At 37.2% G+C, this 16,977-nt stretch overlaps 2 protein-coding genes across 4 annotated transcripts in view; both read left to right on the top strand.

Moving 5' to 3' along the window:
* Positions 1 to 552: 552 nt before the first annotated feature.
* LOC149538549 (uncharacterized) lies at positions 553 to 13,662 on the top strand. Its single transcript, XM_089802480.1, has 3 exons — positions 553 to 854; positions 1,025 to 1,973; positions 13,597 to 13,662. Exons 2-3 carry the CDS (start codon positions 1,413 to 1,415, stop codon positions 13,660 to 13,662), a joined length of 627 nt encoding a protein of 208 aa, XP_089658606.1. The 5' UTR covers positions 553 to 854; positions 1,025 to 1,412.
* The window catches only part of LOC149538548 (aminopeptidase M1-like), a 207,870-nt gene continuing 204,107 nt past the window's right edge, over positions 13,215 to 16,977 (top strand). Inside the window, exons 1-2 of one of the 3 annotated variants that reach the window (XM_089799854.1) lie at positions 13,215 to 13,343; positions 13,597 to 13,900. In XM_089799854.1, the coding sequence (XP_089655980.1) occupies positions 13,670 to 13,900 (231 nt within the window). In that variant the 5' untranslated portion in view covers positions 13,215 to 13,343; positions 13,597 to 13,669. Of the gene's footprint in view, positions 13,344 to 13,394; positions 13,901 to 16,977 lie in introns of those variants that run through there. The other 2 variants (XM_089799855.1, XM_089799856.1) reach the window with 2 other exon arrangements.

Below are 16,977 nucleotides of genomic sequence, written 5' to 3'. Positions count from 1 at the left end.
TGTGGAAAATATCTCCTACTTATCAATTGATGAGCTTAAGGGGACTTCTAATGAATGGCTCATAAGACACAACACTTGGTGAAGATTTTGCAAGTGGGGTTGCAAGTAGAGTGGGTTTAACCATGGAGGAAACTCCATAGTTAAGTGTGCTCAAGCTGGAGTAGTAATGGGATGGGTGACCTCCTGGGAAGTCTCGATGGTTCTCCTCTATGAACTTCACCTAGATCCAATGAGTGCTTCATGAAACATGAGTCAATGAGTTTGACTCAAAAACTACATAGTTAAATCCTAATAGTAATATCATAATTTAACTCACTGTGGAAAATATCTCCTACTTATCAATTGATGAGCTTAAGGGGCTTTCTAATGAATAGTTCATAAGGCACGACACTTGGTGAAGGTTTTATAAATAGGGTTGCAAGTAGAGTAGGTTTAACCATGGAGGAAACTTTGTAGTTAATGTTAGGAACCTGTGTGTTCCTTCTGTTTATTTTGTTAGAGTAGTGTTGTTGGACGCATATGCTTTGTAAGTCGTCCCGTGAGTATATTTTATTATCCCACATGCATAGGTAGTATTACTTTTCTAGATCGTACTCAGTATATAAGAATAGGTTGAGGCCCTTGATGGGCACGGACGAATTTATTGTATTGAGCTTGCTCAAAGGAGGTTACCCCCTCGAAGTGGCCTGCGATCAGTAGATTCATTCTGAGTTCTGCTATCACTTTGTATTCTGTTATTTCGAGCATTCTCACGATATTGCTATAAGGAGGTTCATCACATCTGGTATCAGAGCACTCTCTTGGGCTCGCTGGGTGGAAATTACATCAAATTTTTTTTCTGTCGTGGCCTTCAGGTTCCTCTCACTTCTAATATCTCTTGTTATTGCAATAACTCTTTTCAGTTGTTCTGTCTGTGAGTGAATTTTTCTAAGTCGACTGTTCAAAAAAAAAAAGAGTAAAATTTTTTCTGTTTTTTAGTCGTAGCTTCCTTGTTTGCTTTCTGTTTCTGCTCATACTTCCGCAGAACGTCTGCAATATCATTTCGCATACTTCCTTCCTTGGCGACCCAACCCCAAATTTTACATATCAAAGCCCTAAATCCCTCATTTATCTAATTTTAGGGTTTGCCCTATCTTTTTCACCTCTCATCCAATCGCCACCAAACTGAGCCACAAGATTCAATTCCTCATTTTGCTCCCTTATCCCTCTTGGACTGTTCGCCTCATTTCGCCTCCCTACCCTTGAAACCCTCATTTTTCTGTTTCCCTTGTCCCCAGATAGTCTCCCACCACCCGTCGAACACCCATTTCCTATCTGAGTTTTACCCAAATCCAAGTTTGCCGTAACTAAAAAAGTTTTTGTTTCTCATCTTCTACCCATTCCAAAAAAAAAAAAAAAAAAAACCTTGCTTTATGGTTGTTACGCGTACAGGAGCAAAAATCATGGAAGAAGAAATGGCATCCCTCAAAACCAAACTTCAAGATCTGGATGACAAAATTCTGGGTCTTAACTTTCAGCAGTCAGCCATGAGCCGAAACCATTCAGGAGATACTGGGTCCTCTTCTGGCAATTTTCGTGGACCAAAGCTTGATTTTCCACGCTTCGATGGTTCTGATCCGACTGGATGGATCTATAGGGCAAAGCAGTATTTCAGCTTGCATAATACTTTGGATAACCACAAAGTCCCCCTTGCATCTTTTCGTTTGGAACATGAAGCTCTTCAATGGTTCCGTTGGTACATCAAGGCTAATGTAGGCCCAACGTGGAGAGAATTGTGCACCCTCATTTTGGAGCGCTTTGGCCCTAGTTCCTTTGATGATTTCACAGGAGCACTCACTAAACTGCGTCAAACAGGCACTGTAAGAGAATACCAGACAGAGTTTGAAAAATTAGCTAATTACACAGAGGGCTTGTTTGATGAATTCTTCCGTAGTTGTTTTGTCAGTGGTCTGAAGGATGCACTTCGCTCAGAAGTCAAAATGTTTCGACCTACTACAATGATGGAAGCCCTTGGGTTGGCTAAGTTAGCGAAAGACAAGATTAGTGCTCTACAACGCTCCAGATCTAATTTTGTTCCATTCAGAAATACAGGTTCTCACAACCCTCCAGTCATACCAGCTCCCAGAACTACTCCGATCAAGCACTTGTCTGAAACAGAGATGCGAGTCAGGCGAGACAAAGGGCTTTGTTATAATTGTGATGAGAAATGGTCTCGGGGCCATAGATGTGTTCAGCAAAAGCTCTATCTCTTGGATGTGGATTCTCCACCGGAACTGGAAGAATATGTAGATGCTCAGGAAACAGTGGATGATGAGGTTGAGCCTCACCAGCCTGAACCTCCTTCACCAGAAGCTCCACCAGAGATATCTGTCCATGCTTTGGCAGGAGTCACTACTCCACAAACCATGCGGGTCTAGGGTTTCTTCAAGAAGATCCCTCTTACTATACTCATTGATTCTGGTAGCACTCATAACTTCATTGATCCACAAATAGCCAAACAGGCTGATTGCTTTATCCATCCCTGCTCTAGCTTTGAAGTCATGATTGCCAATGGGGGCACTTTACCTTGTAAAGGGAAATTTCGCAATGTGCGTCTCTCTATTGGAGATTATAACATGCGCTCTGACATGTTTGCCTTACCCTTAGGTGGCTGTGATGTGGTTTTGGGTGCCCAATGGTTACGCACTCTTGGCCCCATTCTCTAGGATTTTGCTGAACTTTGGATGCAGTTTTCAGCCGAGGGGCACCAACACACTTTGAAAGGCTTACAACCAGGGTCTCTCAGCATCATCAGTTCACACCGTATGGAAAAACTTCTTAAGAAGAATTCACATGGTGTCATCGCTCAGCTCCATTCCATTCAGATGCAGCCATCAGCAGTCTCTAGCACTCCTGCCGATCTCCAACACATTTTGGACAAGTATTCTGGTGTATTTGCTGAACCTGTGGGATTACCTCCTTCTCGTCCAGAGGACCACCGTATTCAGCTCCTTCCTGGCAGTGTTCCACCCAACATCAGGCCCTACCGCTACCCATTTCATCAGAAGACCGAAATCGAGATACTTGTCCGTGACTTACTGAAGCAAGGTATTATTCGCCCTAGTACCAGTTCCTTTTCTTCTCCAGTTCTGCTTGTTCGCAAAAAAGATGGGTCATGGCGACTCTGCATTGATTTCCGAGCACTTAATCATCTCACTATAAAGGACAAGTTTCCCATTCCAGTTGTTGATGAACTTCATGGGGCTCATTTTTTCTCCAAGTTAGATCTTCGTTCTGGGTATCATCAAATTCGGGTTAATGAGGAGGATATACCTAAAACTGCCTTCCGCACACATGATGGTCACTATAAATTTTTAGTCATGCCCTTTGGCCTCACGAATGCTCCTTCAACATTTCAGGCAGTGATGAATAACATATTTCGACCATACCTCCGGAAATTCATTCTGGTCTTCTTTGATGATATCCTCATATATAGCAAAACTTGGGCTGAGCATCTCCATCATCTGGAGCTTGTCTTGCAACTTCTCTCTGATCATCAACTCTGTGCAAAACTATCTAAATGTGTGTTTGGCCAGGAGGAAGTGGAGTATCTCGGGCATATTGTTGCACACCATGGAGTGCGGGTGGATCCTACAAAAATAGATGCCATGAAAACTTGGCCGCATCCTAAAACTCTCAAGAGCCTTCGGGGTTTTTTGGGGTTGACTGGCTACTACCGCAAGTTTGTCAAAGATTACGGGAAAATTGCAGCACCATTGACAGCTCTGTTAAAAAAGGATGCCTTCTCCTGGACCCCTGTTGCTGAGACTGCATTTGAACAACTGAAACAGGCTATGTGCAGTACACCTGTTCTCGCAATGCCAAATTTTTCCAAACCCTTCACTATTGAGAGTGATGCTTGCGGCAATGGATTGGGTGCTGTTCTCCTGCAAGATGACCATCCTATTGCGTTCACTGGCAAAGCCCTCTCTGGTAAGAATCTAGCCCTCTCTACTTATGAAAAAGAAATGATGGCTATTTTGCATGCTGTACAGAAGTGGCGGCCATACCTCTTAGGGAGTCATTTTTGCATCAGAACCGATCACCAAAGTCTGAAATACTTCCTGGAACAACGGGTATCCTCTCCTACACAACAGAAATGGGTCAGCAAACTCATGGGGTATGATTATGAGATCACCTACAAGAAGGGTAAGGAGAATATTGTGGCAGATGCTCTTTCTCGCACATTTGATAATCAAGCTTCCCTTTCCGCTATTTCTATGCCCATTCCCAATTGGTTAGTGTCTATTCAGCAGGGCTATGACAGTGACTCTTCTTTATCTCAAATCATTCACCAGCTAGCCAATAATCCTTCTGCTATACCACATTACTCTTGGGATGGTGCTTCTCTTCGATACAAGGGTCGGCTAGTGCTTCCTCAGAACCCAGCTCTACATCAGGCTATTTTTTATGAACTCCATGCTTCTCCTTCAGCAGGGCACTCAGGCTTCCTCAAAACTTATGAGCGAGCAAGGAGAAACTTCTTTTGGAAAGGGATGAAACAGACGATTCAACAGATGGTGGCTGAATGTGATACTTGCCAACGCCACAAGGGTGAAACGACCCTCCTTCCTAGCTTGCTCGAACCATTGCCCATCCCTACACGGATTTGGACTGATATTTCTATGGATTTCATTGAAGGGCTTCCTAAATTCGGTGGCAAGACAGTGATCTTGGTTGTGGTTGATCGTCTCTCGAAATATAGTCATTTTTGTGCCCTCAGCCACCCCTATACTGCCTCCTCTGTTGCACAAATCTTCATGGACCAGATATTTCGTCTTCATGGACTCCCTTCTTCCATTGTCTCTGATCGTGATGCAACTTTTACCAGTCATTTTTGGACTGAACTGTTTCAGAAAACTGGCACCAAACTGAAGATGAGTTCGGGCTATCACCCACAAACTGATGGTCAAACTGAAATTGTCAATAAATGCTTGGAAACTTATCTTCGTTGCTTCACTTCCGAACAACAACATCAGTGGGCCAAGTGGCTCCCTTTAGCTGAATGGTGGTACAATACCTCTTACCACACTGCCTCTAAAATGACTCCATATGAAGCAGTCTATGGTCAGGCACCTCCAGTGCTCCTTCCCTACACTCCCAACAGCTCACCAGTCCAGGCAGTTGACATAGTTCTCCGCAGCAGGGATCAGATTCTTCGTACCTTATAGGATAATCTTCACATGGCCCGTAATCGAATGAAACAGCAAGCAGATCAACACCGTTCTGAGCGCTCATTTCAAGTTGGGGATATGGTTTTTCTTCGTCTACAGCCATACAAACAATCCTCCCTAAAGCTGAAAGGGCGTCATAAGCTGGCCCCAAAATTTTATGGGCCTTATAAGGTTCTGCAGAAGATTGGTTCAGTTGCTTATAAAATGGAACTTCCTCCTTCTTCCCGCATTCATCCAGTCTTTCATGTTTCTTGTCTAAAGAAAGTTCTGGGTACCACTGTCAGAGCACAAACTACTCTCCCTGAAATGGATACGGAAGGATCCATTATCCTGGAGCCGATGGCAATCATTGACCAGCGCACTCGCCAGCTTCGCTCTCGCTCCATCTCTGAGGTCTTGATTCAGTGGCATGGCATGCAACCAGAGGATGCTACCTGGGAACCCCTTCTTCAGATTCAACAACAATTTCCACACCTTAAGCTTTGAGGACAAAGATTTTTTCTAAGGGAGAGGGGATGTTAGGAACCTGTGTGTTCCTTCTGTTTATTTTGTTAGAGTAGTGTTGTTGGACGCATATGCTTTGTAAGTCGTCCCGTGAGTATATTTTATTATCCCACATGCATAGGTAGTATTACTTTTCTAGATCGTACTCAGTATATAAGAATAGGTTGAGGCCCTTGATGGGCACGGACGAATTTATTGTATTGAGCTTGCTCAAAGGAGGTTACCCCCTCGAAGTGGCCTGCGATCAGTAGATTCATTCTGAGTTCTGCTATCACTTTGTATTCTGTTATTTCGAGCATTCTCACGATATTGCTATAAGGAGGTTCATCACAGTTAAGCACGCTCAAGCTGGAGTAATACTGGGATGGGTGACCTCCTGGGAAGTCTCGATGCTTCACCTCTATGAGCATCACCTAGATCTAATGAGTGCTAAGTGTTCCATTTATTCTCATGAGATATTGATTCATGTGAATCACTACTCATGAAACATGGGTCAAAAAGTTTGACTCAAAAACTACATAGTTAAATCCTGATAGCAATATCATAATTTGACTTGCTGTGGGAAATGTCTCTTGCTTATCAATTGATGAGCTTAAGGGTCTTTCTAATGAATGGTTTATAAGACACAACACTTGGTGAAGGTTTTGCAAATGGGGTTGCAAGCAGAGTGTGTTTAACCATGGAGGAAACTCTGCAGTTAAGTGCTCTCAAGCTAGAGTAGTATTGGGATGGGTGACCTCCCCGAAAGTCTTACTGCTTCACCTTTCCATTTATTCTCATGAGAGATGAATTCATGTGAATCACTATTCATGAAACATAGGTCAATGAGTTTGACTCAACAACTACATAGTTAAATCTTGATAATAATATCATAATTTGACTTGATGTGGACAATATCTCCTACTTGTCAATTAATGAGCTTAAGGGGCTTTCTAACTAATGGTTCACAAGGCACAACACTTGATGAAGGTTTTGCAAATGAGGTTGCAAGAAGAGCAAGTTTAACCAGGGAGGAAACTCCATAGTTAACTGCACTCAAGTTTGAGTAATAATGGGATGGATGATTCAAAAACTACATATAGCAATATCATAATGTAAATTTGTTTTATGAACAAAGAGTGTAAACTACCTTGAGTTATTTATTTCAGCAAGAAACAATAGTTGTAAGAAACATGCCAACAATATAGACAATCCTATATGGATTTCCAAAAATTGGGAGGCAGTGGACTTGTATATGATTAGCACAAATTGTACCTTGTTATTAATGATGTCGAAAATGGAGAGATTTTCAGGACAAATTTGGGAAATCCAACCACAACAAATTTTGTCTAAATCAAAATCTTATCTCCCTATGGTTGCTGCTTCATGGTATTTTGAAATATCAACACCTTAGTAGTGCTGACATGTGATCATTCCTTGGCAAAAGCTTTTGCCCTTTTGCTTTTGTGCAGGACAAATTGCCACATCCATCCTTGGACTTCCTCCACCAATACTAAGGGCTTCATGTCTTCCTTCCATATTGGGTCCTTATGTCCCTTCATTTCCCCCTCCTAACTCTCCCAATTCATCATCCATCTTGGGTCCTTACGTCCCTCCATCTCCTATCATTCCTCACGATCAACATAGATGCATATCCTTGAATCCTTTTCATCTACCCACCCATATAAACCAGTCATATCCTCCTTCTTCCACAAGTCCCAAGTCCTTTGGAAGTAACTTGAATGTTCAATACAATAGAAGAAATATAAGAATCCATCTGAAAAATAAGATCACCATGTATCCTCTAATCGACATAGGGGCATAAAGTCAAAAGAGATATCTAAAAAGAGAACTACAAAACAAGTATGGGTTCCAAAATCCATCATTGAAGATATTCTCTCTAAATCATCAAAAAGAAATGAAAAGCCCATGGCTATATGGATTCCAAAATCTTTCTTGAAAGAGTATAATGTTGATCAACAAGTGAAGTTAACATTCAAGCTTCCAAAGACTTCCACTTCACCATCTTCCAAAAGCATTGCTCCATTCCATGTGACTAAACCACAACCTCTTCTATTCATTCACCATATTCCTTTACGTATTCCTTCATTTATGTTTTGTCCATCCTCTCGCCACCCTTCAAGGTGTGCATTGACTTTGATCTTGCCTTCCTTTTCATCTCTCCTTTCACAATCCTTCCATTCATTATCCTTCTACCTTCTATCCTTTTTCCTCATTTTCCTATTCCTCCTATCTTCCAACCTCACTCGCTCTGCATAAAACCTTATCCTTCATTTTTCTCTTCTATCTTCCTCTTCCTTTCCCTATCAACATCTTTGAGCATATCATTTTGAATCCTTTCCATATCATGGTTTATCCTTTCAAGGAGCGTTATCTAAAAAGCTTACCTTCTTCCAAAAAAAAAAAAAAAAAAAAAAAAAGAGAAAAAAGAAAAAAAAGAGAAAAAAATGAAAAAATTGGAAGTGTGCCTTGGCGAAAACTTGGAAATAGGTGCCTTGGTAGAAAAAGTAAAGAGAAATAAATTCATCCGATGGTGAAAACCACTCTCTTGTGCCACCTTGGATAAGTTGTAATGAAAACCTGGCAATCAGGCATCATGCGTAGTTCTTCACATCTTTCATCCATTCCATCATCTCACCTTGCTCTTGACAATGTTGATCTATAAATGAACATTTGGCTATCTTATGAGCTATCTTATGATGATCTTGCTTTCATTCCTTTCATATTTAGCCTTTATATCTATTTTCCTCCATTCATTCTAATTTTTCTCTATCCTTTTCCCATTTGGTCTTTGATCCAATTAAAAAGAGTAAAACACGATGCTATGAAGTCTCTTGATATTTATACTCCTTTGGACTACATCCTTTCTTGCTTTTGCATCATGCTTTCGTGACTTATCCTATGCTAGTCTTTCATTGCTTGTCCAAATGTGCTTTACATGACAATTTTTCCCTAGCTTGGCTCTCAAGGTGTTTGTCCTTGAGGACTTCTTCTATTCATTTTCTTTCATTCTCTTGTCTTCCATCTCTTCCACCAACTTGTTAATCCCTCTTGTCCTCCATCTTGCTAGACATTGGGGCTACATGATGTGATCTTGCTTGGGAGTTTGATGCCCATTCTATTTGGGGGCATCCTTTGTACATACTATTTGATCCTAAAAATATCAAAAAAAAAGAGAGACACATTTCAAAAATAATAATAATAATGATATATTTCAAAAATCCAAAAAAATGATATAATGTCAAAAATTTTAAAAATTAGAAAATGCCTTGAAAAAATGATCATCTTAGTGAAAACCTAGCAATAGGCACTTTGATGTATTTCTAAAAAAATTATATAATCCAAAAATACAAAAAAATTTAAATAATTGCAATAAAATCTAAGTGGTGGAAACCTAGAAATGGGTGCTACTTGACACTTAACCTTTCTCCATCATTCCTTGTCCTTGTTTCTTTGGTTTGGAATTGGTCCTTGTCTTTATCTAAGGGGCATAATTGTGTTAACTTTGGTCTCTTGGATGCGTTAGTCTTTAGGACACCTCACACATGGTGTTTTTCAACACCACCCCAACTATATTTTTTCAATACAACCCCTAACATTGAGTGTTTTTTTAATGCTTATTGGTTTGGTCTTACTCAGTTTTGTCATGTGATCTTACCTACTTACAAGAATTTGATCCTTATCCTCGTAACTCAATATCAGTTAACACACTTAGATTTTTAAACACAAACAATTAATGCTTGAGCTATGTCATGATTTTTCTTTGTGTGCTAATTGTTATTGATTTTTGTTGAGTGTTCTTATCTCTGATATGCATAGCTAGAGGACTTGGGGTATGGGGCATATTTCTCTTTGCTTTTTGCTTGTGGGTGTTGTCTTAAAACTCTAGAGTGTCTCTTGTTGTCCCCTTGAAACACTTAGGAGATTTGAGGTAGCATCCTTGATTATTTTTGCATAGTTGTTCTTATGGTCATCCTGACATCTATGCCTTGATGCGAGTGTGGTTTTGCTACATTAAATTGGGTAAGCTAACATCGAAGCCATCTTAACCTTTGTCTTTGATGCTTATGTTATAATCTTTCCACATTCTAATCTGATATAAATCACATTCATATCTTCATAGTTGTGTTTGTGACTAGTGATGATTGTGTGATTTTTCAATGTCCGTTAATAATGGCCCAATGATGAAAATAAGTTCCTTAAAATTCTTTAATGAATGATGAACACAAAATTCTATGTTACAATTACTCTATTGCAAGTACACCTTTGCATTTTCATGTAGCCTGCATTGTTAGACTTCATCTTAATTTGCATTTTTGGGTTGCATTATGAGTTTAAGAGGGTTTTCCTTCATCTTGCTTGTGGATTTTTAATCAATTATGGTCACATCTTGATCTTCATTTCCTTATCTTCTTTCGTGATCTCTATCAAATTTTTTTGTCTTAAATAGTTGATTAATTTTGAGGCATTCTATTTCTTGAGGCAAATTTTCTTTCTTCTTTCCATTTCTTTCCACCTCTTCCAAACTTTTATTTTCCATTTGCTTTCACCCCACTTCTTTTCGTCTAATTCAAATTTGGGGCGTAATCTTTCATGCTTGATGATCTACCTTGATTCTGTGATCCTTATATTTTTCATCTTACATCAAGAACCTTATCTTTAGTATGATTTGATCAAATTTATCAATTTGTTATTTCTCCTCTATTTCATTTCGATTTTGTTCACGAGGGGGCAGTACCTATTAAACTTCAATCCTTGATTCAAATTTATCAATCTTTGTTCTGCCTGGGACAACCTTGTTTTTGTCAAGACAAAATCGTTATAATTTTTTTATTTTTTGTTCTGTTGTGTTCCTAAGTTGACCACACATCTACGTTGTTTTGTGATCCCAAATCGACCTCACAGTTCAACTACATTCTTTGAGTACATGTGTTCCAAAAATGATCACACATTAGTCAAAGAGGGGCAAATGTATGCACCCTAAAATGGTTGCTTAGACTATGGGCCCCAATTTTTCAATTTATCAATTTCCTGAATCAATGCATTGCAATATTTTATTGAATCAATTGAAATCATTTTCCTTGACCAAATTGCAATTAATTTAATTATTTCAATATTTCTTAAGGTTTGATCATTTCATCAATAATCTTATTTAATTAAAAGAAAACATCTATTTTAAATAAATAAAATAATATTGTTTAATTAAAAAAATCTCTCTTTAAATTAAATAGTTTTGTCTTATTTAATTAAAATAAAACATCATTTCAGATAAATAAAATAATCTTATTTAATTAAAAGAAAATCTCTCTTTTCATTAAATAGTTTTATCTTATTTAATTAAAATCTAACTTTTTATTAAGTAATCTTATCTTATTTAATTAAAATAAAATATCATTCTAAATAAATAAAACAATCTTATTTAATCAAAAGAAAATCTCTCTTTTAATTAAATAATTTTATGTTATTTAGTTAAAATCTCTCTTTTAATTAAATAATCTTATCTTATTTAATTAAAAGAAAATCCCTCTTTTAATTAAATAGATAAATCCCCACTTAAAGCTCTCTTTTTAATGAAAAATGAAATAAAATCTTATAAAGATTCATTTTTTTCTCACATCTATAAGCGGTGGGCTTTTTTCCTCTTACTTGCCTTTTTAGGGATTTATCCCACATTGCTCTTGTAAGAAGCCTCCCACCTCCACACCACTTTCTTTTATAAGGAGCCCTCTCTTTCTCATTTGGATAGATGTTAGTTGCTATAGTATTGTTATGCTAAAGGTTTAGAGAGTGATTTTGGAGGAGTTTAAGCCATAGAGTTTAGACATTAGAGCTTCATTATAATTTCTCTCATGCATCCATGACTTCCATCATCATACTTCATACTTGCATTTTCATGTTGGCTTAGAGTCATATTTGCTTTCATAAATTAATCTAGCATTGTTATTTCATTTCATTTCATAGATTTTATTTTTTTGCATTGCTTTGTATTATTATTATTTAAATTAATTTGAATATTCATTTGCATGCATATTTTGATTTTTGAATATCTCATTTTATGATATACTTGCATGGGCACAAACTAGCCTAGTCATACTTCCATTACAAACCCTTAACTCCATAAATAAAATAAAAAAACTATGAGTCAACATTTGAAATCTTAGATATAATATTTTAACACACAAATAGTGCTGACACACTATCATTGTTTGGACACACCATCATTCTTTGGGAAAAGCTTTTGCCTTTTTGCTTATGTGGGGTACGAATTGCCATCGAATAATGCACAGGCAGGAAACCAAAACAAATCCCTATAGCGGGTGCTTCAATCTGTTGACAGTTAACGAAAACGAAAACGAAAACGAAATTTACAAATCTCGAGGTTTCAAGCTACTATGATCGACTACAATTGAAAAGATTCCGGTGACCCCTGAATATTGTTTGGGAGGTTTATGGGCAAACTTGTTTTATGGGGGTTTTGCAGGAGTGAGACAAGTTTGGCCTGAAATCTCACACTATATGTAGCTTATTGGCTAAAAACTTTCAGGAAAAAAGGGGAAATTAATGTGGAGAACTTGTACTCTTAAAAGAGAGGTCACAAGTTCAAATCCCACTAGGGGTAGGGTATGTACGCCTCATTTGTAGCGCCAAGCGCCTCTCGAAAAAGAGTACGAGGTAGTCCCATATCACTATCACCATACATAAACCCAAAAACAAATCACCTTTCCTTTCCTTTTCCTTTTGTAGCAATCGTCATTTGCGGTCAAATTCCCGACATTGCAGTCGTCCACGCAAAAACAAAACTGAATGCACATAAATAGAACATTATTAACTTTTAGTAAGTAGACATTTAATTTTTATCACCATTCTGAATGTAATTTCATCTTTTTTCTGAAGTAGAAGACAGTAGAGACCGAATTTCATGTGGAAGAGCATGGGCTTACATCACAAGCAGCGAATTGTAGTTTACATCGAAGCCTCAAAATCGCTTAAATAATGCCTTGTTTTTCCTCTTCGTCTCTCACACTTCTTTTAGGGCCCGTTTGGTTGCAAACGTAGGAATTGAGAATTAGAATAGAAAATTTGAATGAGAATGGAGAATGAAGAATAGGAATGGAAAAATGCAATCCAATCTTGTTTATCCCTTGTTTGGTTATGCAAGCTTAAATTGGAATAGGGTTAACTTGCAATCGGCACCATTTGAAAATATTTCTGAAAATGCAATCGGCGCCATTGGAAAATCGCTGAAATATTTGAAAATATTGAAAACAAAGTTCCAGCGCTCACCCCAGGTCAAAGCGGATTTGAAAATTTAATCAAATTTGAGAAAGCTAAAATGAATGTAAGAATAACAATTCCAATTACAAGTATTTTTTGGAATGGACAAAAGCTCATTTTGGAACTAAAATGAGAATACGTATTCCTATTCCACGCACCAAACAAGGAATACAAATCATATTCTAATTTCCTATTCCTATTCTAAAGTCTCTCATTTCTTAACTTTATTGTTGCTTACGGACTTCTAATCAATTCCGAAACCTCGTCTCGACTGCTGTTTGTTCCGTGTTTTGCATTTACTCGAGAGGAAAATAAGGCAGCTCCAAACTACTTGGTTACGGTTGCCCACGGGTATGTCTTTTACGACTCTTTAAATTTCCTGTAAACCCGTTTGTTATGAATAAGAAACATCTGCTTAAGATTATTGAATTGGCACGCTTCAAAACCTTAAAAAAGCAAATTTGAAATTAGGAATGGAGTTTGAAAATTTTAGAAGCCTTGAAGAAATTTTTAGTTGATTGGTCGCAGTTATTGAAGAATAAGAGCTTCGATGTAAAATAAGAACTTTTTGTTGACAGTGCGGTTTGTTTGAATGAATTGTAAGGTTTCTGCGGCTGTAGTTGCCCTGATCGTCTGGGCTATATATTTTGCGAGATTGCAGTTTCGTTAAGCAGCCAATGCCTCCCCTGAATATGGAGCAGTTTAAAGGCTTGCCTAGATTGCCCACGACTGCAGTTCCACGGCGATATGAGTTGGAATTACGGCCTGATTTAAAAGCCTGCAAATTTGACGGGAAAATGACAACTACATTGGATGTAGTTGAGGAAACCAAGTATCTGGTGCTCAATGCTGCTGATTTGTTGATCAAGGAGAAATCTGTCTGGTTGCGTGGCAAGGATACAACAAAGGTAAATACTTGTACACAGATTTCAGTTCTTTAAATGCTTTTTTTGGTCGTAGTGATTTTGTGTAAAACATGGAATAATTTATGGGCAGCCATTAACGTGGAATTAGTCTGGTCTGCATTCATGGTTTTGTCCATGCCCCTTCTCCTAACCAACACTTGATTTGCCTGGTACCCTGTAAAACTAGATTATTTAGTATTCGTAGGTCACTTGACAGCTTTAAGATTTGTTCATATAAATCACATCAGAACCCTTGGATTGGCAAATGTACATGTTAGGATTTAGTATTCAGCTGAAGAATTTAACCCAAATCATGTTCGAGCAGCTTTCGTTTCGACACTTCATCATAAGGCCTTCTACGCTATTGATCTGGTTTATTTACTAGTATGATTAATTATTTCTTTTTTTCTCATCATTGTTTCCTCTCGGTTTATGTATTCTTCAAGTCTTTCCATATTCTTGTTTGAGATGCTAGTAAATTTTAGGGAAGGTTATTAAATTGTGGTATTCAATGATCTTGCCACATGTTTTTTTGTATATATGAACCATTTTATCACAGTGAATGAACTCAAATCTTGTTTATGCAATTCAAAATAATCCTCACCGTTTCAATATAACCTGTTAGACACAGTTGCCCTGTTTCTTTTTTTTGCCATATCCAGTTTTTTCAAAAAAAAATTCAATTTATAGGCACAATCTAGCTCCAGTTTTTAAATTTTAATATTCAATTTTCTTGTTTTTTATTCTTTATTTCATAGATGTTTTGTTTTAGTAGCTTAATTTTATTTATCTGTTATAGTTGTAGATTTTTTATTTCATTTCCACGACACATTTAATATCCTAATTCTGAAGTCTTTTGAGTAAACTTAGTCTGTTTACTGTCTCATATTGTGGCCGACCATGTCTCATAATGTGCTCCATTTTTTATCAACTACAACATCTGCAAGTTGTGCTAGTTTTTAATTTATTTTTGTCTATCTCTTTATTCTCAGAGCACTTTTTTTTTTATCAGTAGTGTTTTTTTGTAAACTTTAACAGGTGGATTGAATTTATACCTAGACAAGGAGATTGTCATTGTAAAGAAATGTTACCTTGTTACCTTTTGATAATGGATCGCATATTTTTTGTATCAGTATTGTTTCTATATAAACTTTAACGTTCATTTTATCTGAAAGCTATTTAGAGGGAGGGAGAGAGAGAGGGAGAGAGAGATTGCAAGGCCAGCTTACAAAAAACAAAGGAGAAAGAAATTTTTACGAGGACCTAAGGTAGGAAATCAAGTCTTGATATAGAGAAAACCATCTTGAATATTTCTTGGACTGGATTAGATGAAGGCACTTAGAGGTTTGGAGTCTACATTCTTAATTGTTTCTAAGAACAAGTGAGGTACGTTCCCTAGTTAGAGCCAACCATTGTCCTCAATCTTGACATCAGAAAATTAGGGCAACCCTACGCAATTTCCTCATGAATTCGTAGGCATATCCTTTATGTTTTTGATGTATCAGATAACGTTTTGTAAAGACGACTGGTCATCCTTGAATTGTCCTTTATTTTGCACTTTTTCATGCATCCTTTTTGAAGGTTTTCGTTAGGATAATCACCTTATTGCTTGTCACGATGAGTTTTTCTTCTCCGACTGTAACCACTTGATTTCTAGAAACTTTCAAGTCTTTTCTTCAATTTTTTTTTGTTATGTTTTTATCTTGTTTTGCCCTACGATTGTAGCCCATTGAAATTCCACTCGTTCCGAGCTATCTTAGGCCTCAAGAGGAGCTGTCTCACTCAAGTTATTGAGGGATTAAGAATGTTGCAGGTGGGTTTTTTTTTTGGCCTTGTTGCACAATATAAATATATCATTTACATGTAAAGTGGGTTTAGAACCCCATTTTAAAATTTCACATCATTTGGAGAAGTTTTAAGTATAGTTTTTAATGATTTATTAATGCTATGATGGGCTTTTCCAGTCCTTTTGCATATTGTATCATTTAAACTATAGTTGCATATAAATATAATAACGTGAGATACTTTTATGAAATTAAGTGGGGTTTCGCTTCAACATTGCATGTCGTCACATATGCAAGTCATCTATTAAACTCCTTATCAATATATTTTAAATCCCAAGTCATAAAGGTGGGGTTTTTAAGTGAAAATACATATGTTGAGTATTAAATATATGCAAAGTGATTCAAAAAGCACGTTATTATAAACTTTCATATATTTAACACGTGTAAAATAAAAAAAATATATAAAAGGGTTTTAAAATTGTGTTTACATATGCAAAGTGATTCAAAAAGCCTATCAGTATGAACTTAAGTTATTAAAGACTCAATGATGGCTTTTCTTGACCCAAATACAGGTGCGTTTGCCTTCAAAAAATCCGGTTTAATTAAAAGGCCAAGTGACAATTTACAACAAAATGCATGTGTAAATACTAAATACTATCCAGAAGTGTGTCTTTATGACCTATAACACGTGTTCTGATAAATGAAAGGCAAAGTGGCAATTTAATGAGAAAATGCATGTGTAAATGCTCTCAAAAAACATGTCATTATTTATCCCAATAGCTGCATTTGCCTCAAAAAAATCCAGTTTAATTAAAAGGCCAAGTGACAATTTACAACAAAATGCATGTGTAAATACTCAATACCATCCAAAAATGTGTCTTTATGACCTATAACGCATGTTCTGATAAATAAAAGGCAAAGTGGCGATTTAATGAGCAAATGCATGTGTAAATGCTCTCAAAAAACATATCATTCTTTACACCAATAGCTGCGTTTTTCTATTTGAGAGCGGTGGTGATTTTTCTATCATTTTTACATGTAAATGATATGAAAAAGTGCATTTTATCTTGCAAGAGTTGGAAGTGGCGATTTTGTGAGAGATTACATGTGTAAATGCTACATATTGCTGTGTTTTGGATCAAAAGGGCTGGATGGCGATTTTTGAAGAATTTGCATGCTACATTTTGCAAAAAGCAGCCCATCTAGGCCACGTTTTTGATAAAAAACGGGTTGGAGATGAAAGATTTCAAATTCTAAGAGCTGCGTTTGAAAGCCCGACTAGGATACATTTTTGGC

Source organism: Cupressus sempervirens, chromosome 9, assembly GCF_028749045.1.
Source record: "Cupressus sempervirens isolate cs-2001-9-10 chromosome 9, ASM2874904v1, whole genome shotgun sequence".
NCBI classification, from domain to species: domain Eukaryota; kingdom Viridiplantae; phylum Streptophyta; class Pinopsida; order Cupressales; family Cupressaceae; genus Cupressus; species Cupressus sempervirens.
Note: the sequence above shows the minus strand (reverse complement) of the source record. Positions and strands in the feature narration are given on the sequence as shown.

Bases quoted from the DNA above. Each gene is read 5' to 3' on its own strand.
- LOC149538549 (XM_089802480.1), top strand. From the start codon at position 1,413: ATGGTTGTTACGCGTACAGGAGCAAAAATCATGGAAGAAGAAATGGCA. The intron at 1,974-13,596 runs GTCAAAATGTTT...ATGAATTGTAAG, and splicing joins AGGATGCACTTCGCTCAGAA to GTTTCTGCGGCTGTAGTTGC.